Raw genomic sequence first — 22380 nt, 5'->3', positions numbered from 1 at the left:
GTGCAGTTTTATCCACAGCAGGGTGAGATGTTCCTGGGGGTGGGGTGAGGATGTGGTTTGGAACTGTGCATGCACTTTTATCCACAGCAGAGTGAGATGTTCCTGGGGGTGGGGTGAGGATGTGGTTTGGAACTGTGCATGCAGTTTTATCCACAGCAGAATGAGAAGTTCCTGGGGGCAGGGTGAGGATGTGGTTTGGAACTGTGCATGCACTTTTATCCACAGCAGAGTGAGATGTTCCTGGGGGCGGGGTGAGGATGTGGTTTGGAACTGTGCATGCACTTTTATCCACAGCAGAGTGAGATGTTCCTGGGGGCGGGGTGAGGATGTGGTTTGGAACTGTGCGTGCAGTTTTATCCACAGCAGAGTGATATGTTCCTGGGGGCAGGGTGAGGATGTGGTTTGGAACTGTGCATGCAGTTTTATCCACAGCAGAGTGAGATGTTCCTGGGGGTGGGGTGAGGATGTGGTTTGGAACTGTGCGTGCAGTTTTATCCACAGCAGAGTGATATGTTCCTGGGGGTGGGGTGAGGATGTGGTTTGGAACTGTGCGTGCAGTTTTATCCACAGCAGGGTGAGAAGTTCCTGGGGGTGGGTTGAGGATGTGGTTTGGAACTGTGCATGCAGTTTTATCCACAGCAGGGTGAGATGTTCCTGGGGGTGGGGTGAGGATGTGGTTTGGAACTGTGCATGCACTTTTATCCACAGCAGAGTGAGATGTTCCTGGGGGTTGGGTGAGGATGTGGTTTGGAACTGTGCATGCAGTTTTATCCACAGCAGAGTGAGAAGTTCCTGGGGGCAGGGTGAGGATGTGGTTTGGAACTGTGCATGCACTTTTATCCACAGCAGAGTGAGATGTTCCTGGGGGCGGGGTGAGGATGCGGTTTGGAACTGTGCATGCAGTTTTATCCACAGCAGGGTGAGAAGTTCCTGGGGGTGGGGTGAGGATGTGGTTTGGAACTGTGCGTGCAGTTTTATCCACAGCAGGGTGAGAAGTTCCTAGGGGTGGGGTGAGGATGTGGTTTGGAACTGTGCATGCAGTTTTATCCACAGCAGGGTGAGATGTTCCTGGGGGTGGGGTGAGGATGTGGTTTGGAACTGTGCATGCACTTTTATCCACAGCAGAGTGAGATGTTCCTGGGGGTGGGGTGAGGATGTGGTTTGGAACTGTGCATGCAGTTTTATCCACAGCAGAGTGAGATGTTCCTGGGGGCGGGGTGAGGATGTGGTTTGGAACTGTGCATGCAGTTTTATCCACAGCAGGGTGAGAAGTTCCTGGGGGCGGGGTGAGGATGTGGTTTGGAACTGTGTATGCAGTTTTATCCACAGCAGGGTGAGAAGTTCCTGGGGGTGGGGTGAGGATGTGGTTTGGAACTGTGCGTGCAGTTTTATCCACAGCAGGGTGAGAAGTTCCTGGGGGTGGGGTGAGGTTGTGGTTTGGAACTGTGCAGGCACATTTATCCACAGCAGAGTGAGATGTTCCTGGGGCTGGGGTGAAGATGTTGTTTGGAACTGTGCGTGCAGATTTATCCACAGCAGAGTGAGATGTTCCTGGGGGCAGGGTGAGGATGTGGTTTGGAACTGTGCGTGCAGTTTTATCCACAGCAGAGTGAGATGTTCCTGGGGGCAGGGTGAGGATGTGGTTTGGAACTGTGCATGCACTTTTATCCACAGCAGAGTGAGATGTTCCTGGGGGTGGGGTGAGGATGTGGTTTGGAACTGTGCATGCAGTTTTATCCACAGCAGAGTGAGATGTTCCTGGGGGCGGGGTGAGGATGTGGTTTGGAACTGTGCATGCACTTTTATCCACAGCAGAGTGAGATGTTCCTGGGGGTGGGGTGAGGATGTGGTTTGGAACTGTGCATGCAGTTTTATCCACAGCAGAGTGAGAAGTTCCTGGGGGCAGGGTGAGGATGTGGTTTGGAACTGTGCATGCACTTTTATCCACAGCAGAGTGAGATGTTCCTGGGGGCGGGGTGAGGATGTGGTTTGGAACTGTGCATGCACTTTTATCCACAGCAGAGTGAGATGTTCCTGGGGGTGGGGTGAGGATGTGGTTTGGAACTGTGCATGCAGTTTTATCCACAGCAGAGTGAGAAGTTCCTGGGGGCAGGGTGAGGATGTGGTTTGGAACTGTGCATGCACTTTTATCCACAGCAGAGTGAGATGTTCCTGGGGGCGGGGTGAGGATGTGGTTTGGAACTGTGCATGCACTTTTATCCACAGCAGAGTGAGATGTTCCTGGGGGTGGGGTGAGGATGTGGTTTGGAACTGTGCATGCAGTTTTATCCACAGCAGAGTGAGAAGTTCCTGGGGGCAGGGTGAGGATGTGGTTTGGAACTGTGCATGCACTTTTATCCACAGCAGAGTGAGATGTTCCTGAGGGTAGGGTGAGGATGTGGTTTGGAACTGTGCATGCACTTTTATCCACAGCAGAGTGAGATGTTCCTGGGGGTGGGGTGAGGATGTGGTTTGGAACTGTGCATGCAGTTTTCTCCACAGCAGAGTGAGAAGTTCCTGGGGGCAGGGTGAGGATGTGGTTTGGAACTGTGCATGCACTTTTATCCACAGCAGAGTGAGATGTTCCTGGGGGCGGGGTGAGGATGTTGTTTGGAACTGTGCATGCACTTTTATCCACAGCAGAGTGAGATGTTCCTGGGGGCGGGGTGAGGATGTGGTTTGGAACTGTGCATGCAGTTTTATCCACAGCAGAGTGAGAAGTTCCTGGGGGCAGGGTGAGGATGTGGTTTGGAACTGTGCATGCACTTTTATCCACAGCAGAGTGAGATGTTCCTGGGGGTAGGGTGAGGATGTGGTTTGGAACTGTGCATGCACTTTTATCCACAGCAGAGTGAGATGTTCCTGGGGGCGGGGTGAGGATGTGGTTTGGAACTGTGCATGCAGTTTTATCCACAGCAGAGTGAGAAGTTCCTGGGGGCAGGGTGAGGATGTGGTTTGGAACTGTGCATGCACTTTTATCCACAGCAGAGTGAGATGTTCCTGGGGGCGGGGTGAGGATGTGGTTTGGAACTGTGCATGCAGTTTTATCCACAGCAGGGTGAGAAGTTCCTGGGGGTGGGGTGAGGATGTGGTTTGGAACTGTGCATGCAGTTTTATCCACAGCAGAGTGAGAAGTTCCTGGGGGCAGGGTGAGGATGTGGTTTGGAACTCTGCGTGCAGTTTTATCCACAGCAGAGTGAGATGTTCCTGGGGGCAGGGTGAGGATGTGGTTTGGAACTGTGCGTGCAGTTTTATCCACAGCAGAGTGAGATGTTCCTGGGGGCAGGGTGAGGATGTGGTTTGGAACTGTGCATGCAGTTTTATCCACAGCAGAGTGAGATGTTCCTGGGGGTGGGGTGAGGATGTGGTTTGGAAATGTGCGTGCAGTTTTATCCACAGCAGAGTGAGATGTTCCTGGGGGTGGGGTGAGGATGTGGTTTGGAACTGTGCATGCACTTTTATCCACAGCAGAGTGAGATGTTCCTGGGGGTGGGGTGAGTATGTGGTTTGGAAATGAGCATGCAGTTTTATCCACAGCAGGGTGAGAAGTTCCTGGGGGTGGGGTGAGGATGTGGTTTTGAACTGTGCGTGCAGTTTTATCCACAGCAGGGTGAGAAGTTCCTGGGGGTGGGGTGAGGATGTGGTTTGGAACTGTGCGTGCAGTTTTATCCACAGCAGGGTGAGATGTTCCTGGGGGTGGGGTGAGGATGTGGTTTGGAAATGTGCATGCACTTTTATCCACAGCAGAGTGAGATGTTCCTGGGGGTGGGGTGAGGATGTGGTTTGGAACTGTGCATGCAGTTTTATCCACAGCAGAGTGAGAAGATCCTGGGGGCAGGGTGAGGATGTGGTTTGGAACTGTGCATGCACTTTTATCCACAGCAGAGTGAGATGTTCCTGGGGGCTGGGTGAGGATGCGGTTTGGAACTCTGCATGCAGTTTTATCCACAGCAGGGTGAGAAGTTCCTGGGGGTGGGGTGAGGATGTGGTTTGGAACTGTGCGTGCAGTTTTATCCACAGCAGGGTGAGAAGTTCCTGGGGGTGGGGTGAGGATGTGGTTTGGAACTGTGCATGCAGTTTTATCCACAGCAGAGTGAGATGTTCCTGGGGCTGGGGTGAAGATGTGGTTTGGAACTGTGCGTGCAGTTTTATACACAGCAGAGTGAGATGTTCCTGGGGGCAGGGTGAGGATGTGGTTTGGAACTGTGCATGCAGTTTTATCCACAGCAGAGTGAGATGTTCCTGGGGGTGGGGGTGAGGATGTGGTTTGGAACTGTGCGTGCAGTTTTATCCACAGCAGAGTGAGATGTTCCTGGGGGTGGGGTGAGGATGTGGTTTGGAACTGTGCGTGCAGTTTTATCCACAGCAGGGTGAGAAGTTCCTGGGGGTGGGTTGAGGATGTGGTTTGGAACTGTGCATGCAGTTTTATCCACAGCAGGGTGAGATGTTCCTGGGGGTGGGGTGAGGATGTGGTTTGGAACTGTGCATGCACTTTTATCCACAGCAGAGTGAGATGTTCCTGGGGGTTGGGTGAGGATGTGGTTTGGAACTGTGCATGCAGTTTTATCCACAGCAGAGTGAGAAGTTCCTGGGGGCAGGGTGAGGATGTGGTTTGGACCTGTGCATGCACTTTTATCCACAGCAGAGTGAGATGTTCCTGGGGGCGGGGTGAGGATGCGGATTGGAACTGTGCATGCAGTTTTATCCACAGCAGGGTGAGAAGTTCCTGGGGGTGGGGTGAGGATGTGGTTTGGAACTGTGCGTGCAGTTTTATCCACAGCAGGGTGAGAAGTTCCTGGGGGTGGGGTGAGGATGTGGTTTGGAACTGTGCATGCAGTTTTATCCACAGCAGGGTGAGATGTTCCTGGGGGTGGGGTGAGGATGTGGTTTGGAACTGTGCATGCACTTTTATCCACAGCAGAGTGAGATGTTCCTGGGGGTGGGGTGAGGATGTGGTTTGGAACTGTGCATGCAGTTTTATCCACAGCAGAGTGAGAAGTTCCTGGGGGCAGGGTGATGATGTGGTTTGGAACTGTGCATGCACTTTTATCCACAGCAGAGTGAGATGTTCCTGGGGGCGGGGTGAGGATGTGGTTTGGAACTGTGCATGCAGTTTTATCCACAGCAGGGTGAGAAGTTCCTGGGGGCGGGGTGAGGATGTGGTTTGGAACTGTGTATGCAGTTTTATCCACAGCAGGGTGAGAAGTTCCTGGGGGTGGGGTGAGGATGTGGTTTGGAACTGTGCGTGCAGTTTTATCCACAGCAGGGTGAGAAGTTCCTGGGGGTGGGGTGAGGATGTGGTTTGGAACTGTGCAGGCACATTTATCCACAGCAGAGTGAGATGTTCCTGGGGCTGGGGTGAAGATGTGGTTTGGAACTGTGCGTGCAGTTTTATCCACAGCAGAGTGAGATGTTCCTGGGGGCAGGGTGAGGATGTGGTTTGGAACTGTGTATGCAGTTTTATCCAAGCAGGGTGAGAAGTTCCTGGGGGTGGGGTGAGGATGTGGTTTGGAACTGTGCGTGCAGTTTTATCCACAGCAGGGTGAGAAGTTCCTGGGGGTGGGGTGAGGATGTGGTTTGGAACTGTGCAGGCACATTTATCCACAGCAGAGTGAGATGTTCCTGGGGCTGGGGTGAAGATGTGGTTTGGAACTGTGCGTGCAGTTTTATCCACAGCAGAGTGAGATGTTCCTGGGGGCAGGGTGAGGATGTGGTTTGGAACTGTGCGTGCAGTTTTATCCACAGCAGAGTGAGATGTTCCTGGGGGCAGGGTGAGGATGTGGTTTGGAACTGTGCATGCACTTTTATCCACAGCAGAGTGAGATGTTCCTGGGGGTGGGGTGAGGATGTGGTTTGGAACTGTGCATGCAGTTTTATCCACAGCAGAGTGAGATGTTCCTGGGGGCGGGGTGAGGATGTGGTTTGGAACTGTGCATGCACTTTTATCCACAGCAGAGTGAGATGTTCCTGGCGGTGGTGTGAGGATGTGGTTTGGAACTGTGCATGCAGTTTTATCCACAGCAGAGTGAGAAGTTCCTGGGGGCAGGGTGAGGATGTGGTTTGGAACTGTGCATGCACTTTTATCCACAGCAGAGTGAGATGTTCCTGGGGGCGGGGTGAGGATGTGGTTTGGAACTGTGCATGCACTTTTATCCACAGCAGAGTGAGATGTTCCTGGGGGTGGGGTGAGGATGTGGTTTGGAACTGTGCATGCAGTTTTATCCACAGCAGAGTGAGAAGTTCCTGGGGGCAAGGGTGAGGATGTGGTTTGGAACTGTGCATGCACTTTTATCCACAGCAGAGTGAGATGTTCCTGGGGGCGGGGTGAGGATGTTGTTTGGAACTGTGCATGCACTTTTATCCACAGCAGAGTGAGATGTTCCTGGGGGCGGGGTGAGGATGTGGTTTGGAACTGTGCATGCAGTTTTATCCACAGCAGAGTGAGAAGTTCCTGGGGGCAGGGTGAGGATGTGGTTTGGAACTGTGCATGCACTTTTATCCACAGCAGAGTGAGATGTTCCTGGGGGTAGGGTGAGGATGTGGTTTGGAACTGTGCATGCACTTTTATCCACAGCAGAGTGACATGTTCCTGGGGGTGGGGTGAGGATGTGGTTTGGAACTGTGCATGCAGTTTTATCCACAGCAGAGTGAGAAGTTCCTGGGGGCAGGGTGAGGATGTGGTTTGGAACTGTGCATGCACTTTTATCCACAGCAGAGTGAGATGTTCCTGGGGGCGGGGTGAGGATGTGGTTTGGAACTGTGCATGCAGTTTTATCCACAGCAGGGTGAGAAGTTCCTGGGGGTGGGGTGAGGATGTGGTTTGGAACTGTGCATGCAGTTTTATCCACAGCAGAGTGAGAAGTTCCTGGGGGCAGGGTGAGGATGTGGTTTGGAACTGCTGCGTGCAGTTTTATCCACAGCAGAGTGAGATGTTCCTGGGGGCAGGGGTGAGGATGTGGTTTGGAACTGTGCGTGCAGTTTTATCCACAGCAGAGTGAGATGTTCCTGGGGGCAGGGTGAGGATGTGGTTTGGAACTGTGCATGCAGTTTTATCCACAGCAGAGTGAGATGTTCCTGGGGGTGGGGTGAGGATGTGGTTTGGAACTGTGCGTGCAGTTTTATCCACAGCAGAGTGAGATGTTCCTGGGGGTGGGGTGAGGATGTGGTTTGGAACTGTGCATGCACTTTTATCCACAGCAGAGTGAGATGTTCCTGGGGGTGGGGTGAGTATGTGGTTTGGAAATGAGCATGCAGTTTTATCCACAGCAAAGTGAGAAGTTCCTGGGGGTGGGGTGAGGATGTGGTTTTGAACTGTGCGTGCAGTTTTATCCACAGCAGGGTGAGAAGTTCCTGGGGGTGGGGTGAGGATGTGGTTTGGAACTGTGCGTGCAGTTTTATCCACAGCAGGGTGAGATGTTCCTGGGGGTGGGGTGAGGATGTGGTTTGGAAATGTGCATGCACTTTTATCCACAGCAGAGTGAGATGTTCCTGGGGGTGGGGTGAGGATGTGGTTTGGAACTGTGCATGCAGTTTTATCCACAGCAGAGTGAGAAGATCCTGGGGGCAGGGTGAGGATGTGGTTTGGAACTGTGCATGCACTTTTATCCACAGCAGAGTGAGATGTTCCTGGGGGCTGGGTGAGGATGCGGTTTGGAACTGTGCATGCAGTTTTATCCACAGCAGGGTGAGAAGTTCTTGGGGGTGGGGTGAGGATGTGGTTTGGAACTGTGCGTGCAGTTTTATCCACAGCAGGGTGAGAAGTTCCTGGGGGTGGGGTGAGGATGTGGTTTGGAACTGTGCGTGCAGTTTTATCCACAGCAGGGTGAGATGTTCCTGGGGGTGGGGTGAGGATGTGGTTTGGAAATGTGCATGCACTTTTATCCACAGCAGAGTGAGATGTTCCTGGGGGTGGGGTGAGGATGTGGTTTGGAACTGTGCATGCAGTTTTATCCACAGCAGAGTGAGAAGATCCTGGGGGCAGGGTGAGGATGTGGTTTGGAACTGTGCATGCACTTTTATCCACAGCAGAGTGAGATGTTCCTGGGGGCTGGGTGAGGATGCGGTTTGGAACTGTGCATGCAGTTTTATCCACAGCAGGGTGAGAAGTTCCTGGGGGTGGGGTGAGGATGTGGTTTGGAACTGTGCGTGCAGTTTTATCCACAGCAGGGTGAGAAGTTCCTGGGGGTGGGGTGAGGATGTGGTTTGGAACTGTGCATGCACTTTTATCCACAGCAGAGTGAGATGTTCCTGGGGGTGGGGTCAGGATGTGGTTTGGAACTGTGCAGGCACATTTATCCACAGCAGGGTGAGATGTTCCTGGGGGTGGGGTGAGGATGTGGTTTGGAACTGTGCATGCACTTTATCCACAGCAGAGTGAGATGTTCCTGGGGGTGGGGTGAGGATGTGGTTTGGAACTGTGCATGCAGTTTTATCCACAGCAGGGTGAGAAGTTCCTGGGGGTGGGGTGAGGATGTGGTTTGGAACTGTGCTTGCAGTTTTATCCACAGCAGAGTGAGAAGTTCCTGGGGGCAGGGTGAGGATGTGGTTTGGAACTGTGCATGCACTTTTATCCACAGCAGAGTGAGATGTTCCTGGGGGTGGGGTGAGGATGTGGTTTGGAACTGTGCGTGCAGTTTTATCCACAGCAGGGTGAGAAGTTCCTGGGGGTGGGGTGAGGATGTGGTTTGGAACTGTGCATGCAGTTTTATCCACAGCAGGGTGAGATGTTCCTGGGGGTGGGGTGAGGATGTGGTTTGGAACTGTGCAGGCACATTTATCCACAGCAGAGTGAGATGTTCCTGGGGCTGGGGTGAAGATGTGGTTTGGAACTGTGCGTGCAGTTTTATCCACAGCAGAGTGAGATGTTCCTGGGGGCAGGGTGAGGATGTGGTTTGGAACTGTGCATGCAGTTTTATCCACAGCAGAGTGAGATGTTCCTGGGGGTGGGGTGAGGATGTGGTTTGGAACTGTGCGTGCAGTTTTATCCACAGCAGAGTGAGATGTTCCTGGGGGTGGGGTGAGGATGTGGTTTGGAACTGTGCGTGCAGTTTTATCCACAGCAGGGTGAGAAGTTCCTGGGGGTGGGGTGAGGATGTGGTTTGGAACTGTGCATGCAGTTTTATCCACAGCAGGGTGAGATGTTCCTGGGGGTGGGGTGAGGATGTGGTTTGGAACTGTGCATGCACTTTTATCCACAGCAGAGTGAGATGTTCCTGGGGGTGGGGTGAGGATGTGGTTTGGAACTGTGCATGCAGTTTTATCCACAGCAGAGTGAGAAGTTCCTGGGGGCGGGGTGAGGATGTGGTTTGGAACTGTGCATGCACTTTTATCCACAGCAGAGTGAGATGTTCCTGGGGGCGGGGTGAGGATGTGGTTTGGAACTGTGCATGCACTTTTATCCACAGCAGAGTGAGATGTTCCTGGGGGCGGGGTGAGGATGTGGTTTGGAACTGTGCATGCAGTTTTATCCACAGCAGAGTGAGAAGTTCCTGGGGGCAGGGTGAGGATGTGGTTTGGAACTGTGCATGCACTTTTATCCACAGCAGAGTGAGATGTTCCTGGGGGCAGGGTGAGGATGTGGTTTGGAACTGTGCATGCACTTTTATCCACAGCAGAGTGAGATGTTCCTGGGGGTGGGGTGAGGATGTGGTTTGGAACTGTGCATGCAGTTTTATCCACAGCAGAGTGAGAAGTTCCTGGGGGCAGGGTGAGGATGTGGTTTGGAACTGTGCATGCACTTTTATCCACAGCAGAGTGAGATGTTCCTGGGGGCGGGGTGAGGATGTGGTTTGGAACTGTGCATGCAGTTTTATCCACAGCAGGGTGAGAAGTTCCTGGGGGTGGGGTGAGGATGTGGTTTGGAACTGTGCGTGCAGTTTTATCCACAGCAGGGTGAGAAGTTCCTGGGGGTGGGGTGAAGATGTGGTTTGGAACTGTGCATGCAGTTTTATCCACAGCAGGGTGAGATGTTCCTGGGGGTGGGGTGAGGATGTGGTTTGGAACTGTGCAGGCACATTTATCCACAGCAGAGTGAGATGTTCCTGGGGCTGGGGTGAAGATGTGGTTTGGAACTGTGCGTGCAGTTTTATCCACAGCAGAGTGAGATGTTCCTGGGGGCAGGGTGAGGATGTGGTTTGGAACTGTGCGTGCAGTTTTATCCACAGCAGAGTGAGATGTTCCTGGGGGCAGGGTGAGGATGTGGTTTGGAACTGTGCATGCAGTTTTATCCACAGCAGAGTGAGATGTTCCTGGGGGTGGGGTGAGGATGTGGTTTGGAACTGTGCGTGCAGTTTTATCCACAGCAGAGTGAGATGTTCCTGGGGGTGGGGTGAGGATGTGGTTTGGAACTGTGCGTGCAGTTTTATCCACAGCAGGGTGAGAAGTTCCTGGGGTGGGGTGAGGATGTGGTTTGGAACTGTGCATGCAGTTTTATCCACAGTAGGGTGAGATGTTCCTGGGGGTGGGGTGAGGATGTGGTTTGGAACTGTGCATGCAGTTTTATCCACAGCAGAGTGAGAAGTTCCTGGGGGCAGGGTGAGGATGTGGTTTGGAACTGTGCATGCACTTTTATCCACAGCAGAGTGAGATGTTCCTGGGGGCGGGGTGAGGATGCGGTTTGGAACTGTGCATGCACTTTTATCCACAGCAGGGTGAGAAGTTCCTGGGGGTGGGGTGAGGATGTGGTTTGGAACTGTGCGTGCAGTTTTATCCACAGCAGGGTGAGAAGTTCCTGGGGGTGGGGTGAGGATGTGGTTTGGAACTGTGCATGCAGTTTTATCCACAGCAGGGTGAGATGTTCCTGGGGCTGGGGTGAGGATGTGGTTTGGAACTGTGCATGCACTTTTATCCACAGCAGAGTGAGATGTTCCTGGGGGTGGGGTGAGGATGAGGTTTGGAACTGTGCATGCAGTTTTATCCACAGCAGAGTGAGAAGTTCCTGGGGGCAGGGTGATGATGTGGTTTGGAACTGTGCATGCACTTTTATCCACAGCAGAGTGAGATGTTCCTGGGGGCGGGGTGAGGATGTGGTTTGGAACTGTGCATGCAGTTTTATCCACAGCAGGGTGAGAAGTTCCTGGGGTCGGGTTGAGGATGTGGTTTGGAACTGTGTATGCAGTTTTATCCACAGCAGGGTGAGAAGTTCCTGGGGCTGGGGTGAGGATGTGGTTTGGAACTGTGCGTGCAGTTTTATCCACAGCAGGGTGAGAAGTTCCTGGGGGTGGCGTGAGGATGTGGTTTGGAACTGTGCAGGCACATTTATCCACAGCAGAGTGAGATGTTCCTCGGGCTGGGGTGAAGATGTGGTTTGGAACTGTGCGTGCAGTTTTATCCACAGCAGAGTGAGTTGTTCCTGGGGGCAGGGTGAGGATGTGGTTTGGAACTGTGCGTGCAGTTTTATCCACAGCAGAGTGAGATGTTCCTGGGGGCAGGGTGAGGATGTGGTTTGGAACTGTGCATGCACTTTTATCCACAGCAGAGTGAGATGTTCCTGGGGGTGGGGTGAGGATGTGGTTTGGAACTGTGCATGCAGTTTTATCCACAGCAGAGTGAGATGTTCCTGGGGGCGGGGTGAGGATGTGGTTTGGAACTGTGCATGCACTTTTATCCACAGCAGAGTGAGATGTTCCTGGGGGCGGGGTGAGGATGTGGTTTGGAACTGTGCATGCACTTTTATCCACAGCAGAGTGAGATGTTCCTGGGGGTGGGGTGAGGATGTGGTTTGGAACTGTGCATGCAGTTTCATCCACAGCAGAGTGAGAAGTTCCTGGGGGCAGGGTGAGGATGTGGTTTGGAACTGTGCATGCACTTTTATCCACAGCAGAGTGAGATGTTCCTGGGGGCAGGGGTGAGGATGTGGTTTGGAACTGTGCGTGCAGTTTTATCCACAGCAGAGTGAGATGTTCCTGGGGGCAGGGTGAGGATGTGGTTTGGAACTGTGCATGCAGTTTTATCCACAGCAGAGTGAGATGTTCCTGGGGGTGGGGTGAGGATGTGGTTTGGAAATGCGCGTGCAGTTTTATCCACAGCAGAGTGAGATGTTCCTGGGGGTGGGGTGAGGATGTGGTTTGGAACTGTGCATGCACTTTTATCCACAGCAGAGTGAGATGTTCCTGGGGGTGTGGTGATTATGTGGTTTGGAAATGTGCATGCAGTTTTATCCACAGCAGGGTGAGAAGTTCCAGGGGGTGGGGTGAGGATGTGGTTTGGAACTGTGCGTGTAGTTTTATCCACAGCAGGGTGAGAAGTTCCTGGGGGTGGGGTGAGGATGTGGTTTGGAACTGTGCGTGCAGTTTTATCCACAGCAGGGTGAGATGTTCCTGGGGGTGGGGTGAGGATGTGGTTTGGAAATGTGCATGCACTTTTATCCACAGCAGAGTGAGATGTTCCTGGGGGTGGGGTGAGGATGTGGTTTGGAACTGTGCATGCAGTTTTATCCACAGCAGAGTGAGAAGATCCTGGGGGCAGGGTGAGGATGTGGTTTGGAACTGTGCATGCACTTTTATCCACAGCAGAGTGAGATGTTCCTGGGGGCGGGGTGAGGATGCGGTTTGGAACTGTGCATGCAGTTTTATCCACAGCAGGGTGAGAAGTTCCTGGGGGGTGGGGTGAGGATGTGGTTTGGAACTGTGCAGGCACATTTATCCACAGCAGAGTGAGATGTTCCTGGGGCTGGGGTGAAGATGTGGTTTGGAACTGTGCGTGCAGTTTTATCCACAGCAGAGTGAGATTTTCCTGGGGGTGGGGTGAGGATGTGGTTTGGAACTGTGCATGCACTTTTATCCACAGCAGAGTGAGATGTTCCTGGGGGTGGGGTGAGGATGTGGTTTGGAACTGTGCATGCAGTTTTATCCACAGCAGAGTGAGAAGTTCCTGGGGGCAGGGTGAGGATGTGGTTTGGAACTGTGCATGCACTTTTATCCACAGCAGAGTGAGATGTTCCTGGGGGTGGGGTGAGGATGTGGTTTGGAACTGTGCGTGCAGTTTTATCCACAGCAGGGTGAGAAGTTCCTGGGGGTGGGGTGAGGATGTGGTTTGGAACTGTGCATGCAGTTTTATCCACAGCAGGGTGAGATGTTCCTGGGGGTGGGGTGAGGATGTGGTTTGGAACTGTGCAGGCACATTTATCCACAGCAGAGTGAGATGTTCCTGGGGCTGGGGTGAAGATGTGGTTTGGAACTGTGCGTGCAGTTTTATCCACAGCAGAGTGAGATGTTCCTGGGGGTGGGGTGAGGATGTGGTTTGGAACTGTGCGTGCAGTTTTATCCACAGCAGAGTGAGATGGTCCTGGGGGTGGGGTGAGGATGTGGTTTGGAACTGTGCATGCACTTTTATCCACAGCAGAGTGAGATGTTCCTGGGGGTGGGGTGAGGATGTGGTTTGGAACTGTGCATGCAGTTTTATCCACAGCAGGGTGAGAAGTTCCTGGGGGTGGGGTGAGGATGTGGTTTGGAACTGTGCGTGCAGTTTTATCCACAGCAGGGTGAGAAGTTCCTGGGGGTGGGGTGAGGATGTGGTTTGGAACTGTGCATGCAGTTTTATCCACAGCAGGGTGAGATGTTCCTGGGGGTGGGTTGAGGATGTGGTTTGGAACTGTGCATGCAGTTTTATCCACAGCAGAGTGAGAAGTTCCTGGGGGCAGGGTGAGGATGTGGTTTGGAACTGTGCATGCACTTTTATCCACAGCAGAGTGAGATGTTCCTGGGGGTGGGGTGAGGATGCGGGTTGGAACTGTGCATGCAGTTTTTATCCACAGCAGGGTGAGAAGTTCCTGGGGGTGGGGTGAGGATGTGGTTTGGAACTGTGCGTGCAGTTTTATCCACAGCAGGGTGAGAAGTTCCTGGGGGTGGGGTGAGGATGTGGCTTGGAACTGTGCATGCAGTTTTATCCACAGCAGGGTGAGATGTTCCTGGGGGTGGGGTGAGGATGTGGTTTGGAACTGTGCATGCACTTTTATCCACAGCAGAGTGAGATGTTCCTGGGGGTGGGGTGATGATGTGGTTTGGAACTGTGCTTGCAGTTTTATCCACAGCAGAGTGAGAAGTTCCTGGGGGCAGGGTGAGGATGTGGTTTGGAACTGTGCATGCACTTTTATCCACAGCAGAATGAGATGTTCCTCGGGGCGGGGTGAGGATGTGGTTTGGAACTGTGCGTGCAGTTTTATCCACAGCAGGGTGAGAAGTTCCTGGGGGTAGGGTGAGGATGTGGTTTGGAACTGTGCATGCAGTTTTATCCACAGCAGGGTGAGATGTTCCTGGGGGTGGGGTGAGGATGTGGTTTGGAACTGTGCAGGCACATTTATCCACAGCAGAGTGAGATGTTCCTGGGGCTGGGGTGAAGATGTGGTTTGGAACTGTGCGTGCAGTTTTATCCACAGCAGAGTGAGATTTTCCTGGGGGCAGGGTGAGGATGTGGTTTGGAACTGTGCGTGCAGTTTTATCCACAGCAGAGTGAGATGTTCCTGGGGGCAGGGTGAGGATGTGGTTTGGAACTGTGCATGCAGTTTTATCCACAGCAGAGTGAGATGTTCCTGGGGGTGGGGTGAGGATGTGGTTTGGAACTGTGCGTGCAGTTTTATCCACAGCAGAGTGAGATGTTCCTGGGGGCGGGGTGAGGATGTGGTTTGGAACTGTGCATGCAGTTTTATCCACAGCAGAGTGAGATGTTCCTGGGGGTGGGGTGAGGATGTGGTTTGGAACTGTGCATGCACTTTTATCCACAGCAGAGTGAGATGTTCCTGGGGGTGTGGTGAGGATGTGGTTTGGAACTGTGCATGCAGTTTTATCCACAGCAGGGTGAGAAGTTCCTGGGGGTGGGGTGAGGATGTGGTTTGGAACTGTGCGTGCAGTTTTATCCACAGCAGGGTGAGAAGTTCCTGGGGGCAGGGTGAGGATGTGGTTTGGAACTGTGCATGCACTTTTATCCACAGCAGAGTGAGATGTTCCTGGGGGTGGGGTGAGGATGTGGTTTGGAACTGTGCGTGCAGTTTTATCCACAGCAGGGTGAGAAGTTCCTGGGGGTGGGGTGAGGATGTGGTTTGGAACTGTGCATGCAGTTTTATCCACAGCAGGGTGAGATGTTCCTGGGGGTGGGGTGAGGATGTGGTTTGGAACTGTGCAGGCACATTTATCCACAGCAGAGTGAGATGTTCCTGGGGCTGGGGTGAAGATGTGGTTTGGAACTGTGCGTGCAGTTTTATCCACAGCAGAGTGAGATGTTCCTGGGGGTGGGGTGAGGATGTGGTTTGGAACTGTGCGTGCAGTTTTATCCACAGCAGAGTGAGATGTTCCTGGGGGTGGGGTGAGGATGTGGTTTGGAACTGTGCATGCACTTTTATCCACAGCAGAGTGAGATGTTCCTGGGGGTGGGGTGAGGATGTGGTTTGGAACTGTGCATGCAGTTTTATCCACAGCAGGGTGAGAAGTTCCTGGGGGTGGGGTGAGGATGTGGTTTGGAACTGTGCGTGCAGTTTTATCCACAGCAGGGTGAGAAGTTCCTGGGGGTGGGGTGAGGATGTGGTTTGGAACTGTGCATGCAGTTTTATCCACAGCAGGGTGAGATGTTCCTGGGGGTGGGGTGAGGATGTGGTTTGGAACTGTGCATGCAGTTTTATCCACAGCAGAGTGAGAAGTTCCTGGGGGCAGGGTGAGGATGTGGTTTGGAACTGTGCATGCACTTTTATCCACAGCAGAGTGAGATGTTCCTGGGGGTGGGGTGAGGATGCGGGTTGGAACTGTGCATGCAGTTTTATCCACAGCAGGGTGAGAAGTTCCTGGGGGTGGGGTGAGGATGTGGTTTGGAACTGTGCGTGCAGTTTTATCCACAGCAGGGTGAGAAGTTCCTGGGGGTGGGGTGAGGATGTGGCTTGGAACTGTGCATGCAGTTTTATCCACAGCAGGGTGAGATGTTCCTGGGGGTGGGGTGAGGATGTGGTTTGGAACTGTGCATGCACTTTTATCCACAGCAGAGTGAGATGTTCCTGGGGGTGGGGTGATGATGTGGTTTGGAACTGTGCTTGCAGTTTTATCCACAGCAGAGTGAGAAGTTCCTGGGGGCAGGGTGAGGATGTGGTTTGGAACTGTGCATGCACTTTTATCCACAGCAGAATGAGATGTTCCTCGGGGCGGGGTGAGGATGTGGTTTGGAACTGTGCGTGCAGTTTTATCCACAGCAGGGTGAGAAGTTCCTGGGGGTAGGGTGAGGATGTGGTTTGGAACTGTGCATGCAGTTTTATCCACAGCAGGGTGAGATGTTCCTGGGGGTGGGGTGAGGATGTGGTTTGGAACTGTGCAGGCACATTTATCCACAGCAGAGTGAGATGTTCCTGGGGCTGGGGTGAAGATGTGGTTTGGAACTGTGCGTGCAGTTTTATCCACAGCAGAGTGAGATTTTCCTGGGGGCAGGGTGAGGATGTGGTTTGGAACTGTGCGTGCAGTTTTATCCACAGCAGAGTGAGATGTTCCTGGGGGCAGGGTGAGGATGTGGTTTGGAACTGTGCATGCAGTTTTATCCACAGCAGAGTGAGATGTTCCTGGGGGTGGGGTGAGGATGTGGTTTGGAACTGTGCGTGCAGTTTTATCCACAGCAGAGTGAGATGTTCCTGGGGGCGGGGTGAGGATGTGGTTTGGAACTGTGCATGCAGTTTTATCCACAGCAGAGTGAGATGTTCCTGGGGGTGGGGTGAGGATGTGGTTTGGAACTGTGCATGCACTTTTATCCACAGCAGGGTGAGAAGTTCCTGGGGGTGGGGTGAGGATGTGGTTTGGAACTGTGCGTGCAGTTTTATCCACAGCAGGGTGAGAAGTTCCTGGGGGTGGGGTGAGGATGTGGTTTGGAACTGTGCATGCAGTTTTATCCACAGCAGGGTGAGATGTTCCTGGGGGTGGGGTGAGGATGTGGTTTGGAACTGTGCATGCACATTTATCCACAGCAGAGTGAGATGTTCCTGGGGGCGGGGTGAGGATGTGGTTTGGAACTGTGCATGCAGTTTTATCCACAGCAGAGTGAGAAGTTCCTGGGGGCAGGGTGAGGATGTGGTTTGGAACTGTGCGTGCAGTTTTATCCACAGCAGGGTGAGAAGTTCCTGGGGGTGGGGTGAGGATGTGGTTTGGAACTGTGCATGCAGTTTTATCCACAGCAGGGTGAGATGTTCCTGGGGGTGGGGTGAGGATGTGGTTTGGAACTGTGCATGCACATTTATCCACAGCAGAGTGAGATGTTCCTGGGGGCGGGGTGAGGATGTGGTTTGGAACTGTGCATGCAGTTTTATCCACAGCAGAGTGAGAAGTTCCTGGGGGCAGGGTGAGGATGTGGTTTGGAACTGTGCATGCAGTTTTATCCACAGCAGGGTGAGAAGTTCCTGGGGGTGGGGTGAGGATGTGGTTTGGAACTGTGCGTGCAGTTTTATCCACAGCAGGGTGAGAAGTTCCTGGGGGTGGGGTGAGGATGTGGTTTGGAACTGTGCATGCAGTTTTATCCACAGCAGGGTGAGATGTTCCTGGGGGTGGGGTGAGGATGTGGTTTGGAACTGTGCATGCACATTTATCCACAGCAGAGTGAGATGTTCCTGGGGCTGGGGTGAGGATGTGGTTTGGAACTGTGCATGCACTTTTATCCACAGCAGAGTGAGATGTTCCTGGGGGTGGGGTGAGGATGTGGTTTGGAACTGTGCATGCAGTTTTATCCACAGCAGAGTGAGAAGTTCCTGGGGGCAGGGTGAGGATGTGGTTTGGAACTGTGCGTGCAGTTTTATCCACAGCAGAGTGAGATGTTCCTGGGGCGGGGTGAGGATGTGGTTTGGAACTGTGCATGCAGTTTTATCCACAGCAGAGTGAGAAGTTCCTGGGGGCAGGGTGAGGATGTGGTTTGGAACTGTGCATGCACTTTTATCCACAGCAGAGTGAGATGTTCCTGGGGGCGGGGTGAGGATGTGGTTTGGAACTGTGCATGCAGTTTTATCCACAGCAGGGTGAGAAGTTCCTGGGGGTGGGGTGAGGATGTGGTTTGGAACTGTGCGTGCAGTTTTATCCACAGCAGGGTGAGAAGTTCCTGGGGGTGGGGTGAGGATGTGGTTTGGAACTGTGCGTGCAGTTTTATCCACAGCAGGGTGAGATGTTCCTGGGGGTGGGGTGAGGATGTGGTTTGGAACTGTGCATGCACTTTTATCCACAGCAGAGTGAGATGTTCCTGGGGGTGGGGTGAGGATGTGGTTTGGAACTGTGCATGCAGTTTTATCCACAGCAGAGTGAGAAGTTCCTGGGGGCAGGGTGAGGATGTGGTTTGGAACTGTGCATGCACTTTTATCCACAGCAGAGTGAGATGTTCCTGGGGGCAGGGTGAGGATGAGGTTTGGAACTGTGCATGCAGTTTTATCCACAGCAGAGTGAGATGTTCCTGTGGGCAGGGTGAGGATGTGGTTTGGAACTGTGCATGCACTTTTATGCACAGCAGAGTGAGATGTTCCTGGGGGTGGGGTGAGGATGTGGTTTGGAACTGTGCATGCAGTTTTATCCACAGCAGGGTGAGATGTTCCTGGGGGTGGGGTGAGGATGTGGTTTGGAACTGTGCGTGCAGTTTTATCCACAGCAGAGTGAGATGTTCCTGGGGGCTGGGGTGAGGATGTGGTTTGGAACTGTGCATGCACTTTTATCCACAGCAGAGTGAGATGTTCCTGGGGGTGGGGTGAGGATGTGGTTTGGAACTGTGCATGCAGTTTTATCCACAGCAGAGTGAGATGTTCCTGGGGGCAGGGTGAGGATGTGGTTTGGAACTGTGCATGCACTTTTATCCACAGCAGAGTGAGATGTTCCTGGGGGTGGGGTGAGGATGTGGTTTGGAACTGTGCATGCAGTTTTATCCACAGCAGAGTGAGATGTTCCTGGGGGCAGGGTGAGGATGTGGTTTGGAACTGTGCATGCACTTTTATCCACAGCAGAGTGAGATGTTCCTGGGGGTGGGGTGAGGATGTGGTTTGGAACTGTGCATGCAGTTTTATCCACAGCAGAGTGAGAATGTTCCTGGGGGTAGGGGTGAGGATGTGGTTTGGAACTGTGCATGCACTTTTATCCACAGCAGAGTGAGATGTTCCTGGGGGCTGGGGTGAGGATGTGGTTTGGAACTGTGCATGCACTTTTATCCACAGCAGAGTGAGATGTTCCTGGGGGTGGGGTGAGGATGTGGTTTGGAACTGTGCAGTGCAGTTTTATCCACAGCAGGGTGAGAAGTTCCTGGGGGCAGGGGTGAGGATGTGGTTTGGAACTGTGCATGCACTTTTATCCACAGCAGAGTGAGATGTTCCTGGGGGCGGGGTGAGGATGTGGTTTGGAACTGTGCATGCAGTTTTATCCACAGCAGAGTGAGAAGTTCCTGGGGGCAGGGTGAGGATGTGGTTTGGAACTGTGCATGCACTTTTATCCACAGCAGAGTGAGATGTTCCTGGGGGCGGGGTGAGGATGTGGTTTGGAACTGTGCATGCAGTTTTATCCACAGCAGAGGGAGATGTTCCTGGGGGTGGGGTGAGGATGTGGTTTGGAACTGTGCGTGCAGTTTTATCCACAGCAGAGGTGAGATGTTCCTGGGGGTGGGGTGAGGATGTGGTTTGGAACTGTGCGTGCAGTTTTATCCACAGCAGAGTGAGATGTTCCTGGGGGTGGGGTGAGGATGTGGTTTGGAACTGTGCATGCACTTTTATCCACAGCAGAGTGAGATGTTCCTGGGGGTAGGGGTGATGATGTGGTTTGGAACTGTGCATGCAGTTTTATCCACAGCAGAGTGAGATGTTCCTGGGGGCAGGGTGAGGATGTGGTTTGGAACTGTGCATGCACTTTTATCCACAGCAGAGTGAGATGTTCCTGGGGGTGGGGTGAGGATGTGGTTTGGAACTGTGCATGCAGTTTTATCCACAGCAGAGTGAGATGTTCCTGTGGGCAGGGGTGAGGATGTGGTTTGGAACTGTGCATGCACTTTTATCCACAGCAGAGTGAGATGTTCCTGGGGGTGGGGTGAGGATGTGGTTTGGAACTGTGCATGCAGTTTTATCCACAGCAGAGTGAGATGTTCCTGGGGGGCAGGGTGAGGATGTGGTTTGGAACTGTGCATGCACTTTTATCCACAGCAGAGTGAGATGTTCCTGGGGGCAGGGGTGAGGATGTGGTTTGGAACTGTGCATGCAGTTTTATCCACAGCAGAGTGAGATGTTCCTGGGGGTGGGGTGAGGATGTGGTTTGGAACTGTGCAGTGCAGTTTTATCCACAGCAGGTGAGATGTTCCTGTGGGTGGGGTTGAGGATGTGGTTTGGAACTGTGCGTGCAGTTTTATCCACAGCAGAGTGAGATGTTCCTGGGAGCGGGGTGAGGATGTGGTTTGGAACTGTGCATGCAATTTTATCCACAGCAGAGTGAGATGTTCCTGGGGGCGGGGTGAGGATGTGGTTTGGAACTGTGCATGCAGTTTTATCCACAGCAGAGTGAGATGTTCCTGGGGGTGGGGTGAGGATGTGGTTTGGAACTGTGCGTGCAGTTTTATCTACAGCAGAGTGAGATGTTCCTGGGGGTGGGGTGAGGATGAGGTTTGGAACTGTGCATGCAGTTTTATCCACAGCAGAGTGAGATGTTCCTGGGGGCAGGGTGAGGATTTGGTTTGGAACTGTGCATGCAGTTTTATCCTCAGCAGAGTGAGGTGTTCCTGGGGGTGGGGTGAGGATGTGGTTTGCAACTGTGCGTGCAGTTTTATCCATAGCAGAGTGAGATGTTCCTGGGGCGGGGTGAGGATGTGGTTTGGAACTGTGCATGCAGTTTTATCCACAGCAGAGTGAGGTGTTCCTGGGGGCAGGGTGAGGATGTGGTTTGGAACTGTGCATGCAGTTTTATCCACAGCAGAGTGAGGTGTTCCTGGGAGCGGAGTGAGGATGTGGTTTGGAACTGTGCATGCAGTTTTATCCACAGCAGATTGAGATGTTCCTAGGGGCGGGGTGAGGATGTGGTTTGGAACTGTGCGTGCAGTTTTATCCACAGAAGGGTGAAATGTTCCTGGGGGCAGGGTGAGGCTGTGGTTTGGACCATAGACAACGGGGTTCAGTGATGGAGGGACAAGGAGATGTAAAACGTTCACCGAAATTGGGATGTCTGATGGGATTTTGTTCCCACTTCTGTGAGTTATGGCCAAAACCACAAGGATAGTAGAAAAAAATAAGATGAGAATGAGGTGAGAAGAGCAGGTACTCAAGGCCTTCATGGCTGCCCCTTCAGCTTGCAGCTTGAGCACAGCCCGGAGGATGAAACAGTATGAGATAGTGATTAACAGCAACATACGAACATGCCATACTGGGTCAGACCAAGGGTCCATCAAGCCCAGCATCCTGTTTCCAACAGAGGCCAATCCAGGCCATTAGAACCTGGCAAGTACCCAAAAACTAAGTCTATCGATAAGAACCTGGCAAGTACCCAAAAACTAAGTCTAAGTCTACAGTTCCCAATAACAAGTCACTGCCTAATAAAACCCAGGCAACCACCAGCTGGTAAACACTGTTTATTGTAATATCTTCACAGGCCACGGACACTACTGCTAAGTTGGCACAGAAGCTGTATTTGATGGCATTTCTGGAGCAGTAATGCAGCCGGGCAGCAAGCAGAGGGACCGGTAGACCTAACACTGCATTCCAGACCAGGATAAAGACAGCAGATTTTACTACAAAGCCGTTAGTAATTATGAGGAAGTACCGTAAGGGGTTACAGATAGCAACGTAATGATCATAAGCCATGATAAGGAAGATCCCCGATTCTGTCCCTTGCATCAGCCAGAGGACCCCCATGAGTTTGGGAGTGACTGAATTGCACAGAACAAGATCCACCAGTGCCAGCATGGCCAGGAAATAGTACATGGGCTCATGGAGGCTTGGATCAGCATAGAAGGTGATCAGTAGTGTGATATTGGCCACAAGGACTAAAAGGTAGAGAAGAGCCAGTGGGATGGAGAGCCAGTGCTGCCAGCTCTGGATCCTGGGGAAATCCATGAGGATGAACTTGGTCATCTCTGTAGTGTTATTGGAAGGCGACATCACGGTAATTCTGGCTTCACTGCCTCTCGCTTCTTCTCTGAGAAAATACCTATGGATATAAGGAAAGAAATCCATGAGTTAGATTAGAGTAGGGTCTTGAAAGGAATTCATCCATATTAACTCAAATGATAAACATGTGGATAAAGGTGAACCGGTAGATGTAGTGTATTTGGATTTTCAGAAGGCGTTTGACAAAGTCCCTCATGAGAGGCTTCCAAGAAAACTAAAAGTCATGGGATAGGAGGTAATGTCCTTTCATGGATTGCAAACTGGTTAAAAGACAGGAAACAGAGAGTAGGATTATATGGTCAATTTTCTCAGTGGAAAAG

General features: G+C 52.5%; 1 protein-coding gene across 1 annotated transcript in view; it reads right to left on the bottom strand.

The window, feature by feature from the left end:
* LOC115091564 (olfactory receptor 56A4-like) overlaps nucleotides 1–22051 on the bottom strand; it is a 32433-nt gene extending 10382 nt beyond the window's left edge. The window contains exons 1-2 of the mRNA XM_029601744.1: nucleotides 21476–22051; nucleotides 21054–21300 (exon numbers count right to left, since the gene is read on the bottom strand). Of these exons, the coding sequence (XP_029457604.1) occupies nucleotides 21054–21300; nucleotides 21476–22051 (823 nt within the window). The remainder of the gene's footprint in view (nucleotides 1–21053; nucleotides 21301–21475) is intronic.
* Between the last annotated feature and the right edge of the window lie 329 nt (nucleotides 22052–22380).

The sequence above is a fragment of the Rhinatrema bivittatum genome, chromosome 5, assembly GCF_901001135.1.
Source record: "Rhinatrema bivittatum chromosome 5, aRhiBiv1.1, whole genome shotgun sequence".
NCBI classification, from domain to species: Eukaryota; Metazoa; Chordata; class Amphibia; order Gymnophiona; family Rhinatrematidae; genus Rhinatrema; species Rhinatrema bivittatum.
This window is presented reverse-complemented; position numbering and strand designations above follow the sequence as displayed.